This window comes from Anastrepha obliqua, chromosome 4, assembly GCF_027943255.1.
Source record: "Anastrepha obliqua isolate idAnaObli1 chromosome 4, idAnaObli1_1.0, whole genome shotgun sequence".
NCBI classification, from domain to species: Eukaryota; Metazoa; Arthropoda; class Insecta; order Diptera; family Tephritidae; genus Anastrepha; species Anastrepha obliqua.
This window is the reverse complement of record NC_072895.1, coordinates 56,695,304-56,715,982: the sequence shown is the minus strand read 5'-3', so window position 1 is coordinate 56,715,982 and position 20,679 is coordinate 56,695,304. Positions and strand designations below refer to the sequence as shown.

The following is a 20,679-nucleotide window of genomic DNA, read 5'->3' as shown; positions in this document are numbered from 1 at the left end:
AGGCACTAGCTACTAAGACTATCGGCCTGATGTTTATCTAATATATCTTAACATTACTGAGTATAACAACTTTAGATTAGGTAACATTAATTGTAATATATTATTCAAGATATAGTAGATTGTTTTGGTATATAAACTTGTAAATATCTTTAACATTTTCTTAATGCGACGGAAGGTGATTGGTTTTTAAATATGTTTTTCCTACTATTGGAAAACTTAGGGCAATGATCTAAAATGTGATTTATAGACAGTGGGCGGTTGCATATACTACACTCGGGGGCTGCTTTACCAGTTAGGAGGTGTTCGTGGCTAATTTTAGTATGACTCAGACGGCATCTTGTGAAAATTTTTAGCTGCTGAGAGGAGCAATTCGATGAGATATCTGGCCTATTTCGTTCCGGATTTATGCGCTTGTAGGCGTGCTGATATTTGCACCAATCGTTGTGTGTGAATTCTTTAATAAAGGCATTGATTCTGTGTTTAATATCCGCCTTAAAGTAAGTGTTGTGAAAAATACTTGGTGAGGTGCTAGCTTTCTTGGCTGCTTTGTCAGCGAAGGTGTTACCACCAATTCCGCAATGCCCTGGGACCCACACAATTTTAATTTTGGAGCTGCATTGTCCGAGCTGATTATGTATTTGCCTTTAGCTTTGAAGAAAATTTTAATTTTATTTGTTTGATAGATATTTTGTATGGATATAGAGAAGGAGGTAAATGGAATCGCAATGGAATTGATCAAATTAATATACATTTACACAAACGTGAAAAATTACGAAAGATTTATCAAATTCATGAAAGATATGTTCAATTTCGATTGTTAGACGTTAATAAGTCATCACGACTACGAGACATCATCATCGATTTGACTTTTTCAAGACACAGTACACTCGAAACACTCCCTTTCATTTCCTACATTTCCTAGAGCAATGGTTCATTACCATGCACACAGGAAGAAGGCATATGTAAGGGTGTTACCGCAGGCCTCACACGTGCAGACACCTGCTCGAGCCTGAGCCACCTCCCAGGCACATCAGGAAGCATCTCCTCAACTACGCGGACGAGATCTCAGACAAAACCAACAGACAGCTACTGGATCGGACGGTGTACAGACGGGCCATAAACGGTATTCATCGGGAGACTCTCACCACCTTCTTAAGCTCCCGACCCCCGAATGCCGTTATCGGAGTCCAACCACCACCAATCGCAGACGAAGAGCTCCGACTTCCCCGAGAGTCCCGCGTTACCTTGGCACAATTACTTTCTGGATATTGTAGCAGGCTAAACTCCTACTTGTCTAGAATCGACTCCGACATACTAATCATATGTCCACCTTTTCACATGCCCCATTAAACCCACTCATCTAACACCTCTCTCTCTCTACCCCCAACCCGTCGAAACAGCTAGTTTCCTGGGCCTACCGTTAGATGAGCTAGACGAAGACGACCGGTGATTGCGCTACACTGATAGGGCAAAGGTACTGCTACAACAACAACAACAACAAGGCATACGCAAATACAAATATGTGAATTTATAGTAATGTGATATTTAACTTCTTACTATTTGTGTTATTCTGTTGATGCAACAGCTTCTTGATCCTCCATGGGAACAGGAATTGCCGGAGAGAGTGGCTCCTTTTTGAGATTGACACGCTCATTAGGTTGATCTTCAGTGGTGGTAGATTGTAGCGCGTGTTGTTGACATTGGACAGGTTGGACATTGTTCGACTCTTCCCCTGAACAGGATGAAGATGTAGTTGTCGCTTCAAGAGAACCACTAGCAATAGCCCAGTTAGCAGCTTGGCGTAATCTGTTGTTTCGAAGTCTTACATTACGTGCTTTTCTTGCAGCTGCTTTCTGTGCAGGAGTTTGCAATGCAGCAATCCGCTGTCTGTACTCACGTTGTATTTGTGCTCTTGTTTTTGGAGCAGCAGTTATTCGTTTTCTACATGGCCTCGCAGAGGTAGATGCAACAGATTCTTGAATCCAAATGGGAACAGGAATTGCCGGAAAGAGTGGCTCCTTTTTGAGATTGACACGCTCATCTGGTTGATCTTCAGTGGTGGTAGATTGTTGACATTGGACAGGTTGGACATTGTTCGACTCTTCCCCTGAACGGGATGAAGATGGAGTTGTAGCTCCAAAATAACCACTGGCAATAGCCAAGTTAACAGTTTTGCGTAATTGATATCTTACTTTACGTGCTTTTCTTGCAAGGGCTTTCTCTGCAGGAGTTTGGGATGCAGCAATCCGCTGTCTGTACTCACGTTGTATTTGTGCTCTTGTTTTTGGAGCAGCAGTTATTCGTTTTCTACATGGCCTCGCAGAGGCAGATGCAACAGCTTCTTGATCCTCCATGGGAACAGGAATTGCCGGAGAGAGTGGCTCCGTTTTGAGATTGACAAGCTCATTAGGTTGATCTTCAGTGGTGGTAGATTGTAGCGCGTGTTGTTGACATTGGACAGGTTGGACATTGTTCGACTCTTCCCCTGAACGAGATGAAGATGGAGTTCTAGCTCCAAAATAACCACTGGCAATAGCCAAGTTAACAGTTTTGCGTAATTGATAGCTTATTTTACGTGATTTTCTTGCAGCTGCTTTCTGTGCAGGAGTTTGGGATGCAGCAAGCCGCTGTCTGTACTCACGTTGTATTTGTGCCCTGGTTTTTGGAGCAGCAGTTATTCGTTTTCTACATGGCCTCGCAGAGACAGATGCAACAGCTTCTTGATCCTCCATGGGAACAGGAATTGCCGGAGAGAGTGGCTCCGTTTTGAGATTGACACGCTCATTAGGTTGATCTTCAGTGGTGGTAGATTGTAGCGCGTGTTGTTGACATTGGACAGGTTGGACATTGTTCGACTCTTCCCCTGAACGAGATGAAGATGGAGTTGTAGCTCCAAAATAACCACTGGCAATAGCCAAGTTAGTAACTTTGCGTAATCGATCTCTTTCTTTACGTGCTTTTCTTGCAGCTGCTTTCTGTGCAGGAGTTTGGGATGCAGCAATCCGCTGTCTATACTCACGTTGTATTTGTGCCCTTGTTTTTGGGGCACTCATCGAAGGCAGTGGCTCATTCGTGACATCCTCTGGTTCGTCAGGTTGTTTTTCCATGGTGCGATTGTAAGCGGTTCTGCAAAATGAATCGTCGTTCGAAACAATTTAGAAAAATGTTTCATAAAATTCTTCGTTCCAAAAATCATTTTAAGTTATAAAATCCTTTAATAAAATATTGTTTCAATTTCTACTCGACTGTTAAAATTTAATATTTGATTTTATTATTTTATAATAATAATACATTTTGTATTAACATTATTTCTTTCAGCAAGTAAACTGAATAAAAGTTGTTCAATTAGTTATTTAATTATTTTTGCAAATTTAATTCTAATAATTTTGAATAATTTATTTTAAGAATAAACTGTGATAAAATTATTGTTCATAAATCTTAAATTTAAAATTTGGAAACATTAAAATTTTTGTAACTCTAGCTTTTAAAAAGCCCTCCTCAATGTGTATGATATATGAGAAAATTGTTCCCAGAGGACGTTAATGATAGAGAATTCTCACGAGCTACGAATAGTGTGAATTGTCAAAAATGAAGTGAAACCGCGAACACTTTTTCACCTCGCTCAACTCGACAGCGGGGAAGTTCTTAACAGAGCTGATTACAGTGAATTATGTACAAGTACATTGGCTCTGCTCAGTTTTTGGTTTCTGTATGAAATCAAATTGACGAATGCCGACGGCATTTTGCTTGTGCATTTTTATGTTCCCTTGATAAACGAAAATTTATTCAATTTACATTTTCAAACAAACTTAAATGATTGATGAATGAATATGCGCCAACTTTAATTGTGCGTAACTTTAATGTTTGTTGATTTAATTTAAAAAGAACAATTTAAACAAAATAAATTATAAAACAACCTCACATTTAGGTGTGTGTGCGTTTTAGTAAATTTAAAACTATACAAATTTGATGAAACATTTTAGTAATTTTTCGAGTCGAAATTAATTTTAGACAAGAATTCATAGAGCATACAAGTGTTTTGGTATATTGATATATACTTATGTATGTATATCAATATATACATACATATGTATACTATGTTAGTTATGTTTGTGTAAAAGTTCAATTGCATCTTCAATTCTTATAGTGTTACATACATATATACATATTACATACATATGCATGCATGCGCACTGCAGGAACCATGGCCTACCTCTCGCGCATCGCCTTATCATATTTAGGAAGAAATATCCGAATGGTCAAATTCCTGCCTAACAAATGATAAAACTATCCTCTTCTGCATATGCGTGTACATATTTGTATGTGCGTATGCACACTTGATTCCCTAGACTATGTACGTGCATATATATATGTGTTTTGACATATAATATACATATATATATATTGATCAAATCAAAAAATTCTTTATAGAAAACGCTTCATTGCCAGGCACACAGAAAGATGGCATGTGCAAATTTAAATATCTGAATTTTTTATACATACATATGTATGCTATACTATGGCAACTATGTAGAATCATGGCTTAGCCTATGTACGTATATATGTATTTGTGTACTGAACTTCCAGCTTATTAGTATACACTTACAAATGCATGTACATACAACTGCACACACGGGCCACTCACTTTATTCCTGTAAATGCGTATGTCGTCCAAAGCTAAAATTCTATGCTTAGCGACTACAAGAACAAAATGCATTAATAGGCGCAGCCGTAGCGGTCATCACTCAAGTTGCCATAGTGCTGAACAGTCTGAAATAGTCGCGGCGGCGCCGAACAGTTTCAACTATTGTACTGTACAACAAAAACTTATAGTTCTAAGAGCAAAGTACTTTCATTCGTAAAACGAGCAGCCCATATGCCAATTTTCTTGACCATTCGAAAATAGTCAATATTGGAATATTTCGCATTGAATTATTTGCCAATATTTGGTAAATCTTTAATTTTTGTCATGTCGAATGATCGCGGCTCCGTACATATGTATGTATGCATCAATATATGTATGTCTTTCTAAATGCTCGACAACCGCAGCTGCTGTGCGTCAAGTGCGCGCATGAGTATACAGTAACTTGCTAAAATAAGGCCAAATAATAAAACCGCTCACAAAGTGTATTGAATTGCAAAAAAAAAATAAGAAAGAAAAAAATTAACACTTTTCACAGAAGCAAAATTCGTATTAGTACACATGTATTTTTAATGATTTAATGAGTAAATAAAAGATAGTTCAGAAAATTAATATTTTGTAGGATACCTTCGTTACCTTAGAACAGCAGACAATCTCTTCGGCATAGATTCCACCAATTTTTTTGTGAGATTTGGAGAAATCTTCTTCCACTCTGATTTGAGGACTTTTTTTAAATGTTCTCGGTTCCTTATTTGATGATGTTTCAGTTGCTTTTTGAAAATCGACCATAAACTTTCTATGGGATTAATATCCGGGCTTTGTGGTGATGTTTTGAGATAATTTGGACACTTATAAAGGATCAATAACCATCAATAACCTCTTGTTGGAATATACATTTTTTTTTGCAACCCAATTTTTTGGCACTTTTGCGTAGATTCTTTTTTTAAATATCAATATATTGCCTCGCAGTCATAATTCCATCAATAAAATGCAACTTTCCTACTCCGTTTGCCCCGAAACATCCCCATACCATCAGAGAACCACCACCGTGCTTGAAAGAATGCTGCAGATTTCATTTCTGAAGGCTAGTATTACACTTTCTCCACATTTTTATGCGTCCATCGGACATTTTTATATTAAATTTACACTCGTCGGAAAAAATTACCCCTTTCCAAAACCACATATTTTTGTTTAAATATTGTCTGGCGAATATAACACGCTTTCTTCTATTGACTGAGCTTACATACGGTTTTCTAACCGCAGTTCTGCTTCTAAATCCCATTTTTTTACATAATTGCGCACTGTTTGAGGTGTAACTTTGATAGAAAAGTATTTTTCTAGTTCTTCAGCTAGTGAAACTCCACTGACGGTGGGATCTTTCCTGATAAGGCGTTTCAAATAAGTCTTGTGCCTCTGTCCAAGCTTTGCCCTGTTCACATTTCGAAGCTTTTTGTCAATCCTTCCACTGTCTCTATAAATTTTGACTACGTTTTGTATTGTAGACACACTTTTCTGCAATGTTCTCGCAATTTCGCGTAAAGACTTTCCGTTTTTGTTCATATTTATTATTAATCTCCTAGTTTCGTTCGATAATTCACTTAGTTTAGGCGACATTGCAAACTAACTCCGCGAACTTCAACCAATGTTAAACATTGAATGTTTAACACAATCGTTTCGAAAATAACGGTAAATACCAACAAATTGTTTACAAATTCAACGCATACTAAGTGTACTAATACGAATTTTGCCTGCAGTAGAAATAGCTACACTGCTACTAAAGCTATTTTTTCAATTCTATGCAAATGTTTCGGAGTTTTTGTTATTATTCGATTTTTTTATGAATTATACAATACCGCACTACGATTGAAATTAATTGCTTTAAAGTAAATTTGAAAAAAAAACGTGGTATTCTTATTTGTAAGAGGGTGTACTAATACGAACTTTGCATACTGTATGTATATCTGCAAGGTTAAAACTTACTCTGAAATCAGAGTATTTTAAGGTTACTGTACATACAATGCTGTGCCTATGTTCACTCTTAACAGCATCAGCCATACTAAATGTGTGCCAGAAACGTACGATTAATTGCGTTTAAAATAAAAATACCGTTAGCTAGCTTAAGTTTTCCTTCAAGTTGTGTTTGCAAAGAATTAATTGACAACGCAATATATGCCGAATTGTAGTGTTGCTTGTTTATTTTACTGTTATATTTTGGTTTTGGAACATGTTGTACGTAAAACATTTGACGAATATTGCCTTTAATAATATTGTAAAGAAAGGGCTAATAAAAGACATTTTAGATAATAAAGCGTAAGTCTAAAAATGAGTTTATAAAATTTTTTCATTTTGCAAACAATTAATTGGCATACTGTATGTAACACTGTAACTTTTGCACAAACATAACTAAAAACACTTGTATGCTCTATGAATTCTCATCTAAAATTAATGTCGAATCAAAAAATTAGTAAAAATTTTAATCAAATTTGTATAAAAAAATCGATTTTTTCTTTTTTCGATATTTCAAAAGTATAGTATCTTAAGAATATACTGTGAAATTTTTCATTCGGAAATTCCCAAAACTATAGCCTCTTCAGCTCATTAACTAGGTAGAGAGCTGTCAGCGCGCTCCTGTACCTCAAACTTTAAACTCATTTATCTCGAAACGACTTTTTTCGGCACGGCGGGGATGAAAACAAAAAAACTATTCAACCGAATCACTTGAAATTTGGATATGTTGTTCACAAAATGTATCGCTATCGTCGGAACTAGAATCATATTTTTATTTAAATAATTTCCTATTTTTTAAACTAAAAAACTAGTGAAAAAACACGATTTTACGAACTTTTTTTTCAAAAGTGCGCCATTTTGTCAATTTTTTATTTTTTCGATTTGTTCTAGTTTATTTATAATATATATTTTTAATTATAAATTCGGTAAGGATGATGATGATACACTTGGTTTTATTTTAAATTCTTCAAGTAAATCAAACTAATAATAATCAATAAAAAGGCATATGCTACAACAACAAATATGTGAATTTATATACATATGCGCATATACATACATACATATGCTCACTCAAGTAGAAGAGAGCCAGATGTCGAACGTTGCCGAATGCAGGGGTCGATTGTGCTCTTTGTCGTTCGTTCCGCGCTCTCGCTTGCAGTTCAAGCAAGGTAACGCCGCATAAGCAAGATAACGACGAATGTGCAAATTTTTTCGTGCGTGCAGCCGGCTAAATCGAATTATAAAACGTTATTACGTCAAAAACATAGTTTTCCGAAAAACGCATTTAAATTTTTGCTATCAAACCGGAGCGCCCGAGCGCCCTTTGTTAATTGTTAAATAACTCGAATTCACTTCAAATTTTCACACAATATTTTTAAGATATTATACTTTGAGAAAATGCAAAAAAATCCATTTTTTTTTTAATTCTAACTACCCCTAACGCCTTAAATGATTTGAGGGGTACTTCGATATTACAAATGATACACGTTTACTAAAAAAGTCAAAAATATGTAATAAAAGGAACGATTTGTTCCATTCGTTTTCGAGGAAAAGACTTAAATAACCGCTATAGGCCAGACAAAGCTACTGAAATAATGTTTGTTTTGTAGTTGGTTGAACGCTAAAATTGAGTCCAGCAAAATTTTCTGTATTATTTTATTATTTGTTTTAGTTGTATCCATTATGTGCTACATTACATTCTCTTATAATGACATACCTAAAGGTATATAAAATACTTAATTTTCTAAAAATTAATAAATATTTTACGAGTATTGTTATATATAGCATTATATAGCATATACATATATAGCACAAATAATAGAAACAATTACGTGCGCGTTGAAGTTTTGCGCTGTCGGCTTATATATGACAATGGTATGTAGTCTTCCATATTTGTACGTTTTATTCGGACTAAACAACGTTTTACATACTTGGAGGAATCTTTTAAAGGGAACCATTGAGTTTGTGTTGCCGACTTTAATGGGGAGATCTGCGCTGCTGGAATTCCGCTTTTAATTTTTGGTAAAACTTTTTTAATAGTTTTTGATTTCTTATTCATTTTGGGCATTCTAGCTGAGCTATTATCGCTGGGCAAACTAGTTTCATATGATGCATTCGACGTGGTACTTGTCACTAACTGTTCCTGTGAATTATCCTTAATCTCGGTCATGCAAGGTTTATAGGTAGATTTCAAAACTATTAATTCTTTAATATCCATCAAATCAAGTAGTTCTTCGTATTCATCATCAACACTCAATAAATTTGCATCAGTTAACTTTATAGTGGCTTTGGAATCTAATTCGGTATTTAATATTAAGTCCATCATTTCAGCCTCTAATTGTAAGCGTCTTGTTAATGGTAACTGCTCAACCATTCTCATGTTGTCGTATATGATCTGTTGCGCCTGGGTTAAATTATTTGTTCGTACATCTGTTATTTGATCTTCAAGCTGAATGTTGATCTTCACTATTATCTGACGCAATGGTTCTGGTATTGCAGTTAAATCCAACATTTTTGCCATTTTCATTATAATCGGCTGGAGCTTATTCCACCGACGCAACAAGTCATCCTTGGTAAACAAGACGGGTGGCAGAAAGCCCGTATAAGTTAAATTGAATGCCGATGTAATGCGATTCCACGCCCAATCGTCATAATCGGCATCCTGGAATGGACGCACACGTGGATTGTACAAAAATGGATACAACTGTATTAATTCCAAAAGCTTTTCGTCATTTAGCACAACACATCCTGAAGAATCAACATTATTTACATTGAGCACCTCAACATTTGATTTGCCTTTTACATCGTCTGGGTAGCAAAAGATGGTACTTGTAGGAATTTCCGAGCTCATTTTTATTTACTCAATAATTTGATACCACAAAACACATTCAACTTACAAAATATTCAATTGGATATGATCTTCAATCCCCCGTAAGACTAGCTTTGTCATCTATGCTAGCTTTTTTACAAAATTCGATTTTAGGTCAGCGAGTACGTTCAATCGAAGCCAAAATGAATATATTATATTTCACCAAAGCGAATTGAATACGAAAGGTGGCGTCTTTCGAAAACAGTTACTTTATTTTTCGTGATTTTGACGAGTGTGAGTCAAGCTCCTTAACAATACAAAACAAATAAAAGGAAGAGAACATGCATATGTGTGAAACTCAGTGAATGCCTTGGTAATATTGAGTTTTGTGAGATTGAAACTCAACAAACTAATGCAAATGAAGTGCCGTGTGTTAAATGCATAAAGCCCAAATGAATATAAAGCCTCCAAATGCAGTTTTTTGTGTTTTTATGCGGAAGAAAGTAAACATACTTTCACATATAGTAGATCGTGCTTATCTCCCAATCTGTAATTAAAAAGCCAGATTTCCCATTTACAATTTCTCTCCCAAAATCTCAGATTATGAAATAATCCTAGATAATAACCATACCTTTTTACATACAACCCTGTGTTATCAATAATTATTATTGCGAATATAAGGAGAAACATCCAAATAAAAACTTAATAAAATAGATGCCTACAAAGAGAACAGGTTTGCAGACGTAATTCTAATAAAATTTTGGCTAGGTATTATTAACTATGCATTTATATTACAGAAAAAATGTGTGTCCATAAACGCTTTGCCCTGTTATTATATATTATAATATGTAATATCGAATTTCGCATGCGTATTCCTGCCATAATTTTTTGAAACCTCAGTAAACGTCATTTACAGATTTCCTCCAACTGTTTATTAGCAACCAATTCTGCAATTAAATTAGTAATCCTTCTTCTTGTCTTTTCTCTATACCGTTAATAATAATTAAAAAAAACCAAAAACCCCGAAAAATTCCAACCAAATAATTTCTATGAAGAAAACTCCTTTACAACAGTATTGACAGCTGGTTGTCAGTTTTGCAGGTAATCTTCCATATGTGAACGGGTAGATTAATTTTGTGGATTTATTGGTAATTATTGCATATGCGAACGTACTTTAAGTGTGTGTGCATATAATTTCTTGTCTTTGGTTGTTTCCATTGTTTTCGCCTTCTCTTCTTCTTCACAAACAAGTAATTTCCCTTCCTTTAGTTTGTTTATTGATGGACTCTTACGACATGGCGAATTCGGAAAGCGCAATCCGCTTCTCTATCATTCTTGGCTAGGGCACTAGTCTGTGCTTTAACAATTTAACTCGCAGAACTTCGTTTGCATTAGTTTGCTTAGTTTTAATCTCACAAATTAAATCAATAGCATAAATTTTCACAAACATGTAATTTCTCCTACTTTTGTTTGTTTGCTTTGTTTTGCGAAGGGAGATGACGTCAGTGTAAAATAATTGCTTTTTTTTATGGAGCCACCTTCAATACTCAATTCGCCTTGGAGCACTCCCATTCGCGCGTTTTCGATGCACGAAGTTCTCTCTATAACTTTATTTTGTTACTCTCACTTTCGGAGCAAATTTTTTTTATGCATTCGACACTTGATAAAATGTTTGAGATCCTCTGGACTGACATTTTCCATATAATTCACAATAAAACCAATTAACTCATGGTGTAATAAAATTGTTACTACACCATAGAACTAACATTTTCATTAATTATTGAACATAAACAACTGGAGTATGAAAATAGCTGGTAAATATGGAAAGCTCGGATTCGAATTCTGTTGGCCTTCTCAAGGACGTATTTACTACAGCTGATAAATGTCTCACAGACGAAGAGAAAAGTCGTTTGAAAGCTCAAGATACTCGCCTAGTGCCAGAATTCAAAGCCAAGATGCTTGAAGATCAAGCCCAACGACATTGGGATATTTTCTATAAACGCAACGAAACCAATTTTTTCAAAGACCGTCGCTGGACTACACGTGAATTTGAAGAATTGCTGGAGGAGACGCAAGGAAGAAACGATGGTCAGAAATTCGGCAATGCCAAAGACCAACGCCGTCTTTTCGAAGTCGGTTGTGGAGTTGGAAATCTGATATTTCCATTAATAGAGGAGCAACAAAAGATAAATTTTAAAGTTAACAGGGGTTGGTTTTACTACGCGTGCGACTTTTCACCACGCGCCATTGAATTCGTGCGGTCGAATCCACTGTACGATGAACGTCAAATACACGCCTTCCAATGTGACATTACCACGGATCAGATACACACTCACATATCGGAATGTTCCTTGGATATTATCACAATGATATTTGTATTATCCGCAATACATCCACATAAATTCGCCGTCGTTGTAGAAAATATTTATCGTCTACTAAAGCCGGGCGGGATTGTGCTCTTCCGCGATTATGGACGCTACGATATGGCGCAGTTGCGTTTCAAGCCTGGTAACAAGATCGCCGAGAATTTTTACATGCGGCAAGATGGCACAAGAAGTTATTTTTTTGCTGAGAGGGAACTAGCAGCATTGTTTACAGATTCTGACAAATTTGAAGTTATTGAAAATTCCTACGTTCACAGACGTACACTGAATGTCAAAGAAGGAATCGATGTGCCGCGTATTTTTCTGCAAGCGAAGTTTCGGAAGAGATAGTAAGGGGCAGAAATGACACTTTGAATTCATCAAGAATCATTTATTAACTTTATTATTTGAGTTTAATAATAGATAACATTTTGTTAGATAACATTGAATAAATAGATCTATTTTTATCAGTTGTGGATTAAGAATTATAATTCTTGAAACACAAAAAATTTTGTAATTCGCTTAATTCAAATATAATCGTTTTTTATAATTTTTCTTGGTGACAATTTTAATACATGTTGTAATTTACAAAAAAAAAACACATTTTTTAAAGCGGTTAATTTTAATTTTTTTCCCCCTTGATAAAATTAAACCTTCAAAACTATTTTTTAATAAAGGCGTAGCGATAGCCGGTATAGCTTCCTAGCTAACTACATTTAACAAACGATTTTAGTTCACAGCTTCTTTCCAGGTTGTGATTAAAATTTATTTCCTGCCCAAATTAACAAAGACGTAGGGCAACAATAATACATGTAAGAATTATTTGTTCATGTGTAGAATAGTATTCTGCTCTTATTATTTATATTATATTATTAATACATATTTTTACTTGTATCATTAGATTTCCTTAACCCACAATCACTTATTCACTAATATTCATTCATTCCATTTAAACCTAGCAACAATTATTTATATTTTGTTTTATTCATAAATTAAAATTTAATTGTATGTATATACGTTTTCTTATGTTTAACAGCTTTAAGGAAATTTGTCGTTCGATAAAAATAAATGTGGGAAGCATTCCACCCTACAATTGGCACCCACACAAAAATCTTTCATAGCTTTTATATTTGAATACGCGTAAGCTAAAAAAACTACACATCTTGGAAGCCTAGATCCACTAATCCATACTCACATCTCCCACTTTGGCATTGCTCCCAACAACAACACCGCCAACAATTTGCGGCATTTCAATACTTGAATCAAAGCTTTTTGTTATTAAGTCACTGCTCGTAAGTGAATTTGTATTGCTGGCCACGCTACTGTTGTTTAGCATGTTGCAACTTCCAACACCTCCACCGTTTAGTTCACTGTCAATACTGAAGCTGCCACTTCCATTCTCATTAGCAAGTAACGATTGCATTGGCAGCAATTCCGTTGTATCCATTGAATCGTATGTTTTGCTCTTGATACCAGCTAATGATGGACTCTTTTCGAAATCAGTCGTTGTCATGTTCGTACCTTCGGCTTGCAATTGTAGCAATGAGTTACGTTGGGTATGCTTTTCGAATTTACGTAGTGGAGGTTTTGGGGGCTCTCCTGTCGCACCAGCAGCACTGCTCTTGCCATCCTTTTCCTTCTCTTTCTCTTTCTCCTTATCTTTATCTTTTTCCTTTTCTTTGTCTTTGGATTTTTTAAAACCTGCGATTAACGCTTTATGTGCTTGCGCCTTAATACCCTCCATGCTGGGGCGTATGATGGAGTTACGTGATGATGTATTTTGTGTCTGTAGTTGATCTTTGGGATCTACCTCTTCAGTGACACTAGCCAACATTGGAGGCGCTTGTGGCATCGTGAGATCCTGAACTTGTATGGGTATATCATCGGGCAACTTTTTAGTACGGAATGATGCGTTGGTGATCATGGATTTGGATATGGCAATGGTCACAGTATTTGTGGCAGGTGTGAGAGCCACACTGAGTCCCATAGGACCATCACTAGGCTGGCCTGAAGGATTCGCGTGCAGTGAATTTCGCACTGCGCTCGTTACCAGTAAAAGCTCAGTATACATTTCGAAACACGCTCGATGATGTATGTCGTCCAATGTCTGTATGGCTACAGTGCCAAAACCATTAAACATTGCGAAATATATAGCATGGACCAACTCAACAAGGAATGATGAAGAAAGTGGAATACGCGGCGTTATCGACTTAGGCACAAGTGCGCCACTCGAATCAGAACTAAAATTAATCAGTTTTAGTTAAGTTTAGTGTGCATGATTTACTTACCCATAAGATATTCGGTGTGCATGTTGTTTGGAGAAACCTTGATTAACTAACTGTGATGCTACTCGACAAAGATGTATTAGCGCAGATTTTTGTGTGAGGCTTACTTGCTGATTATAGCAGAACATTAGTGCAGTCATAATACGTAGTCTGTTTTGGGCCGTAATTGCCTCTATCTGCGCATGTGGACCCCATTTAATTTCTCGATTACAATTCTCTTCCCAACGTCGCAAATCTGTCATTGGTAAGTTTTTTTCCTCATGATAGACTGACGCTTGTGCTAATATTGGCATGCGGAAAGCCACTACACGTTGACCGCCATCTTCAGTGGATACTTCTGCATTGTAAATGCAAATAAGCAATGTTTCTACACTACGAGCACCTTTTTTGTCACCAGCGGCGACTGCATGTAAGTAAGTATATATTAATACTGGAATGAATTGTAAAGGGAACTTCCGCAGCGAGTCCTCGGGAGCACGATAAAACGATAGCAATTGGTGGCATATATCATGAACTAACGTGTCGTGACGTTGACGCTCACTGAATATTGTATAAATGGCCTCAGCGATTTCAGGGTCTGTCTCATGTTCCACCGCGAAAGCTGTGACATCAGCTGGTTGATTCTGAACGCGACGGTAATCTGCCAACCAATCTTGTACTATTGATTCCGCCATAGTTACCTTGTGTTGTGTAATGCGACTTCTTCCACAGTTTCTGTCGACAAATGCTCTCAGCGTCTACACACTCACTTATAGATCGCGTTTGTTAAAATTAATGTGATTAATTAAGAAATATGCGAAAAACTATTTTTGACGTAACTTTTTTACCCAATCAATTTATCAATTCATCATACAACTGCTTCTTCACACAATCTGCACGTGTTCACAATAATAATCCCAAGGTGAAGTTAAAAGTCAAGAAAGGCATGTCTACTTCAAGACAGTATAGGGTTTGGGAGGAATAGCATCAAGATGCACTCCATAAATATAAGAAGAGCTCGACCAAACATCCAAAACTGGTGTAAGCGTCAATTATATTTATATATACGTATATACGTATAGGGTTTGGATGCAGACCCAATGAGCACAAAATTGTCGTTCCCACGACAGTCGGTTCTACGTTACCGGAGCAACCCGGATTTATATCCGGCCAAGGACTGTCACCTCAGCAGCATTCCCCATATATGTATGAGGAATGATTATGCTACAACAACAACAACAACAACAACAGCACAAAATTGTAATCGGATCATTCAACTTTGTTAAATAGCTTTAGGCTTATACAAGAAAATAAAATGAAGACAGTTGAAAAAACGTATTAGCTGTCAAAAAACAGAGAAACTATTTGCGTAACCTAGTTACGTCCATACAGTTGTTAAGTCAATTCACTTTTAAGCAGCCGCCGTTAGTGTCGTTTCATGCAATTTTGTTTTCTGTGTAATAGATCATTATTTTTACGGGTGTAAAGAAAAACGTTTAAGTAAAAACTAAATAAAATAAATACCAAAGAAAATAGATTTGCAGACGTAATTCTAATAAAATTTTTGTTAGGTATTATTAACTATGCATTCATATAACACAAAAAAAGCGTGTGCCTATAAACGTCTTCTTATTACTTGTTATAAAATGTAATATCGAATTTCACATGCGTATTGCTGCCATAATTTTTTGAAACCTCAGTAAAGGTCGTTTACAGATTTCCTCCAACTGTTTATATAGGGTTTTTCAATAAGAGCGCTTCAACTTTTGAACTTTTTTGAATAAAACACAACCGGTTTGACTTTTTTAACTAATTTTTTTTTTTTTATCGAGTTTGAACATATACATTTAAGTATGAAATTCGATTTCTTTTGCATGACCACCGCGTGCACGTTTTACGAAGTACAATCGTTGAACCCAATTTTCGACCACTTTTTTGCATAAATCGGCCGAAATTCCAGCAATTTCGCGTTCAATATTGGCTCTGAGCTCACAAATCGTCGCCGGCTTGTTCGTTGCAATCGTTGCTCAAGTGTGTAGCGTTCCATGATGAAATGTATACTAATGAAGTTTACAAATGACAAGCGAAAAATAAAAAATATTGCGTCGTTCGCCCTCCCTATCGGAAAAAAATTGAAGCGCACCTATTGAATAACTCTATATTAGCAGCCAACTGCGCAATAAATTAGCTATTTCTTCCCATTGTTTTTTTTCATATCGTTAAAAATAATTAAACACACCAAAAAAATCGAAATATTCTACCAAAATAATTTCTATGAGCAAAAACCTTACAAAACAGTATTGGCAGCTGATTGTCAATTTTGCCGGTAATCTGCCATATGTGAACGGGTAGATTAATTTTGTGAATTTATTGCTAATTAATGCATATGTGACCGTACCTTAAGCGCCAAGTAAAGTTCGTTGATAAGTTTTTTTAGCACAAGTGTTCTTTCTAAAAGTACATTTTTACGACAAACTCGTGTGGCATCCCAACTAGTACTTTTGGGGATTTTACAGCTGATTACATATCTCCTAATATTGTGAATATTATAGAAAATTGAAGAAACTACCGAAAGTCCGGTTATAACGAAAAGGATACAAATATAAAAACAATTGCCTTTGGCTCCCAGTTTAATTTGTCCCATGGAAAATGCTATCCGATGACACTGTAGATAACGACGATGATACAACTGTGATTCAAGAAAAGCTTATAAGAACTAAAGGAAAATGTAGTAAGTAGTATTTAATAATATTAATGAGCTTTCATAGTACTATTTGTTTCATGATTTATAGAAAATTTACGTCCTAATGATATATATGTTGAAGTAAAAACAAGAAATCGTTCCGGAAAATGCATGGGTGCGAAGCAATCGCAAGTGCGGTTTCAATATTCAATGGAGCGAAGTGACAGTGAGAAACCTTCATTGTTTTATAACACTATTCAAAGTGATATATGGTACCACATTGCAGATCATATTCCACCTGAATATGTTCAAACTTTCGCTTTAATTTGCCGTCAAACGTCAGACCTTGTAAATACGCGAAAGTTTTGGAATATGCTCTACAAAAAGTATTGCTTGAAATCGAATGCTAACGACAATTGGTTACTTGCACTGCCTGCCCGTGTGATAGAATCACTATTTTACACATACACACCATTATCAGAACGTTTAAAACAAGGATACTCACTAGACAAAATGTTGGGTTATACCTACGTGTCTTCTTGGCATGAACAGGAGAATTGTATTTGGATTATGTGCTATAAATTTCTACAGAAAAATATAACTGAAAAGAGGGGAGTCAAAAATTTAACTGAATTAGTTTCAATTGATACCGAAACAGATGACTGGGAGACATTGGCGGATAATTCATCGTGGTGTAAAAACCAGTACAAGAACTCGAAAGAGTACATCAATGATGGAGTTAGTTTACTAGTAATACGTTGCGAACGCTTCATACCATTTCCCAATCAGTTACTTTATGAGGGTGGAGGATCGCGTGTAATATTGTTAGCCACTCGGCAAATGCTTGCTAAAGATATGTGCGGCTTAAATTTAGAATTAGATTTTGGAGACACTTCAAGTAAAATTATCACAACTGTGAAATATCCTCAAGTTACAAGTTGTAAGGCATATCCTTGGTGGCATCCCGATTTTCGTAAATACGTAAAAGGAAATGAATTTCCTAAAAAGACTACTTAGTAGTGCAAATTTAATTGTACAGTGTATATTACTTAATATTTTTATAATAAATAAAAGAAAAACTTTAAATTTATTCCTTTCAAAATATATTTATTTGAAAACAAAAAATTGATTAAAGTAAAGTTATCACTACTGTGATATAACCCTAGGTTGTAAGTTATAAGGCCTATACTTGGTATCATACCGATTTTATAAATATATAAAATTAAATTCATTTATTTATTTATTAATTTCTACATGTTTATTTCCTTATAAAATTAACAGCAATATCGGTAAATCGATATTCACAGATATCTTTTTACTGTAACTTACACGGAAGAAGAAGCAGACAACTTAATACAATTTTGTTTGCGTGGACAACGATTGGAGTATTTAATTCGCAAAAATGAATGTAAGTTTAAACATTTCCTTATTATTTAAATGCATTATGGTAAATGCCTTACATTCTCTTAATGCAGGAAGCTGACATTCCAATTGATATACATACGCTGAAGCTGCAGGATTGGCTAGTAAGTAGAAGAATTGTACCCAAAACTATTCAGAAAAATATCAGGGACATACGCACCAAGATTTCAAATGCACTTCAGGATATGCCAGCAAATGATCAGTTGATCAAATTATTGTCCGGCACAAGTAAGTATATTTTTAATAAATAGATATATAGAGCTTTACTGATGCAGAAAACTACCTTATTTATGGTTATGTATTTATGCGTTTCTTTGCAGATATAAACTATTACCATTGCAAGGAGATAGTTGAGATACTTAAGCAAACTGAAAAAGATACTAAAAGCGTGTTTGGTACGTACGGTAGTCAACGAATGAAGGATTGGCAGGAGATACTACGTTTTTATGAAAAAGATAACGTCTATCTTGCCGAGGCTGCGCAAATTTATGTACGTAATGTAAATTATGAAATACCTGGAGTTCGGAAGCAAATGACAAAATTAGAACAACAAAGCGATGAATGTTTAAAACGCGTCCAAGATCTTGGAAAACCGGAAGCGCAATTGTTAGCCGAACATGCTTCACTGCTCCAACAATTGGGCATTAAAGGTGAAAATTTGCGGGAAGAATTTTTGCAAGTTTTGGGTAATTTACCCGGATTGTATGAAAATTCAATACGTAATATTGGCAAATTACAAGAGGCAATCAATTTATTTTCCGAAGGTAGCGAAAAACTATGTTTACCTATATTACGTTACCTTATAGAGTTCGGTAATACAACTGTTTATCAGTATGTACACAAAGAAGCGCCTTTGACGATCGAAGAACCGGCAGTTAAATTAAATTTAAGTGATGCTAATGCGGTAGCAATTGCTGCTAGTGATAACGAGATTGATTTTGGAGGTGATGATAATGGAGGGACTTCGTCTACAATTTCAGCAGAAATTATCGACTTTGGCGAATTTACGTTTGAGGATAACAATAGTCCGTTAGAAGAAGAGGATGCAGTAAATTTGGACGAAAATAGTGCTGACATTGACTGGGGAATCGAGAGTGCACCAAGTGCTGCAGTAGAGATAAATTTTGACATACCCATTGAAGAATATGGAATTGTTGTTGAGGGCGCAGGTATGGATGGAGGCATCGCTAAAGGTAAAATTAGTAGCTTTAAAAAATATACGTACATATATTTATATGTATGAATATCACGTTTTTTTTTTTAATTTAGGAGAACAGGCTTTTACGATCCTTGATTCGCCGTCTTATCGTGATAGATTTTTGGATGAAATTTACGAGCTTGAAGCATTTTTATGCATGCGCCTATATGAGCTTAATCAATTAGACACATCCAGCAACATTATGTTCTCGCTAATGGATAGCATTTCCACTTACGATGCTGTGAGCATACGGAAAATGTTAACGAATATAGAACAGATTTTGAGTGAAATATGCAGTGAGCAAACGCGCCACCTTTTCCAACTGAAACATTCACCAAAATATGCTGATTTGTTAGCAACTAAGTTGAAGCAAATGATGAAGGCTGTGGACAAAATACGTGATACAAAAGAAGTTCTTAAGAAACGCTCTATAGAGTTGATGCAGCAGCGTGTGGATTTAAATCCAGTGCTAGCTGAGCTTGTATCACAAACAAAAAAGCTACAATTGAACATCGAGAATGATATTTCTAAGCGTTACAAAAATCGTATAGTAAACTTAATAGGAGGTGTAAATTAAATACATTTTTTTTATCTTTTGTAATTATTTCGTTATTGTAAAAATATACAAATATTAATTAATTAAAAAATTATTAAAGAAAAAATGCATAATCCTAACTACATATAGCTCATATATACATATATATAATATATATTATATATATATACATATATATAATATATATTATATATATATACATATATATAATATATATTATATATATATACATATATATGTATATATATGTATATATACATATATATAATATAATACATATATATATATGAGGTTTGTCATTACCTGCCGATCATTTTGGTGTTTCATCCGAATGATAGTCACGCACCAACCCATTCGACTACGACGGCCGCCTATATACATATATCTCATACGGAATAGATTAAAAACAAAACATTAAATTTGCACTTGACTCCAAGTGTTTGCTTTTAGATTTTCTTTTGATGGTGAACAATTTATATTGTGTATGCATTTCATATACATATTTTCTTTTCAAACATGTTTATATATTTTGGCTATATTGCTTTTATATACCGCCATTAGGTATTGTAAATTGCATCTTTCTGATATGTTTTAAATTTACGGATTTTATTTGGGTATACAGTTACTTCGGTGCAATTTAGTAGTTGGGTTACAAAACTTGATTCGGCTGTCTAACTTACCCCTACAGTCAAAAATTTAATATTTCAAAAAAACTGCATTTGGAGATATTGTGAT

At 35.2% G+C, this 20,679-nt stretch overlaps 5 protein-coding genes across 8 annotated transcripts; 3 read left to right on the top strand and 2 right to left on the bottom strand.

Annotated features, from left to right (window-relative positions):
- On the bottom strand, nucleotides 1-9,638 carry LOC129244048 (uncharacterized). Of its 4 annotated transcripts, none has more exons than XR_008582364.1 (4): nucleotides 9,547-9,638; nucleotides 8,482-9,477; nucleotides 518-3,126; nucleotides 1-454 (listed from the first exon to the last, which is right to left on the bottom strand). XR_008582364.1 is itself a non-coding variant. In XM_054881647.1 (4 exons), exons 1-3 carry the CDS (start codon nucleotides 9,597-9,599, stop codon nucleotides 1,566-1,568), a joined length of 2,610 nt encoding a protein of 869 aa, XP_054737622.1. In that variant the 5' UTR covers nucleotides 9,600-9,638; the 3' UTR covers nucleotides 1-648; nucleotides 1,558-1,565. The 4 variants fall into 4 exon arrangements, 3 of the variants coding, with proteins under 3 accessions (XP_054737622.1, XP_054737623.1, XP_054737624.1); XM_054881647.1 differs by having other exon boundaries at nucleotides 1-648; nucleotides 1,558-3,126; XM_054881648.1 differs by having other exon boundaries at nucleotides 1-3,126.
- Nucleotides 9,639-11,138: 1,500 nt separating this feature from the next.
- LOC129244818 (tRNA N(3)-methylcytidine methyltransferase METTL6) lies at nucleotides 11,139-12,407 on the top strand. The gene has a single exon (XM_054882686.1). The coding sequence runs from the start codon at nucleotides 11,279-11,281 to the stop codon at nucleotides 12,170-12,172; it is 894 nt and encodes a 297-aa protein (XP_054738661.1). The 5' UTR covers nucleotides 11,139-11,278; the 3' UTR covers nucleotides 12,173-12,407.
- A 7-nt stretch (nucleotides 12,408-12,414) lies between these two features.
- LOC129244817 (hyccin) lies at nucleotides 12,415-14,966 on the bottom strand. The gene is made up of 2 exons (XM_054882685.1): nucleotides 14,110-14,966; nucleotides 12,415-14,061 (listed from the first exon to the last, which is right to left on the bottom strand). The coding sequence occupies exons 1-2, from the start codon at nucleotides 14,778-14,780 to the stop codon at nucleotides 13,002-13,004; spliced, it is 1,731 nt and encodes a 576-aa protein (XP_054738660.1). The 5' UTR covers nucleotides 14,781-14,966; the 3' UTR covers nucleotides 12,415-13,001.
- A 1,621-nt stretch (nucleotides 14,967-16,587) lies between these two features.
- On the top strand, nucleotides 16,588-17,858 carry LOC129245355 (uncharacterized). Its single transcript, XM_054883463.1, has 2 exons — nucleotides 16,588-16,816; nucleotides 16,878-17,858. Exons 1-2 carry the CDS (start codon nucleotides 16,735-16,737, stop codon nucleotides 17,783-17,785), a joined length of 990 nt encoding a protein of 329 aa, XP_054739438.1. The 5' UTR covers nucleotides 16,588-16,734; the 3' UTR covers nucleotides 17,786-17,858.
- Nucleotides 17,859-18,237: 379 nt separating this feature from the next.
- Nucleotides 18,238-19,989, top strand: LOC129245354 (CDK5RAP3-like protein). Its single transcript, XM_054883462.1, has 3 exons — nucleotides 18,238-18,418; nucleotides 18,511-19,383; nucleotides 19,460-19,989. The coding sequence occupies exons 1-3, from the start codon at nucleotides 18,238-18,240 to the stop codon at nucleotides 19,963-19,965; spliced, it is 1,560 nt and encodes a 519-aa protein (XP_054739437.1). The 3' UTR covers nucleotides 19,966-19,989.
- The last annotated feature ends 690 nt before the right edge of the window (nucleotides 19,990-20,679 follow it).

Excerpts from the sequence above, each read along its gene's own strand:
- LOC129244817 (XM_054882685.1), bottom strand. The coding sequence starts at position 14,780 with ATGGCGGAATCAATAGTACAAGATTGGTTGGCAGATTACCGTCGCGTT. Across the intron at positions 14,062-14,109 it reads GCACACCGAATATCTTATGG|TTCTGATTCGAGTGGCGCAC; the intron begins GTAAGTAAATCA and ends GATTAATTTTAG.
- LOC129244818 (XM_054882686.1), top strand. The coding sequence starts at position 11,279 with ATGGAAAGCTCGGATTCGAATTCTGTTGGCCTTCTCAAGGACGTATTT.
- LOC129245354 (XM_054883462.1), top strand. The coding sequence starts at position 18,238 with ATGCAGGAAGCTGACATTCCAATTGATATACATACGCTGAAGCTGCAG. Across the intron at positions 18,419-18,510 it reads CAAATTATTGTCCGGCACAA|ATATAAACTATTACCATTGC; the intron begins GTAAGTATATTT and ends GTTTCTTTGCAG. Across the intron at positions 19,384-19,459 it reads GGATGGAGGCATCGCTAAAG|GAGAACAGGCTTTTACGATC; the intron begins GTAAAATTAGTA and ends TTTTTAATTTAG.
- LOC129245355 (XM_054883463.1), top strand. The coding sequence starts at position 16,735 with ATGCTATCCGATGACACTGTAGATAACGACGATGATACAACTGTGATT. Across the intron at positions 16,817-16,877 it reads AAGAACTAAAGGAAAATGTA|AAAATTTACGTCCTAATGAT; the intron begins GTAAGTAGTATT and ends CATGATTTATAG.
- LOC129244048 (XM_054881648.1), bottom strand. The coding sequence starts at position 9,599 with ATGACAAAGCTAGTCTTACGGGGGATTGAAGATCATATCCAATTGAAT. Across the intron at positions 9,478-9,546 it reads CATATCCAATTGAATATTTT|TACCATCTTTTGCTACCCAG; the intron begins GTAAGTTGAATG and ends AATTCCTACAAG. Across the intron at positions 3,127-8,481 it reads CGCAAAACTTCAACGCGCAC|AACCGCTTACAATCGCACCA; the intron begins GTAATTGTTTCT and ends TTCATTTTGCAG.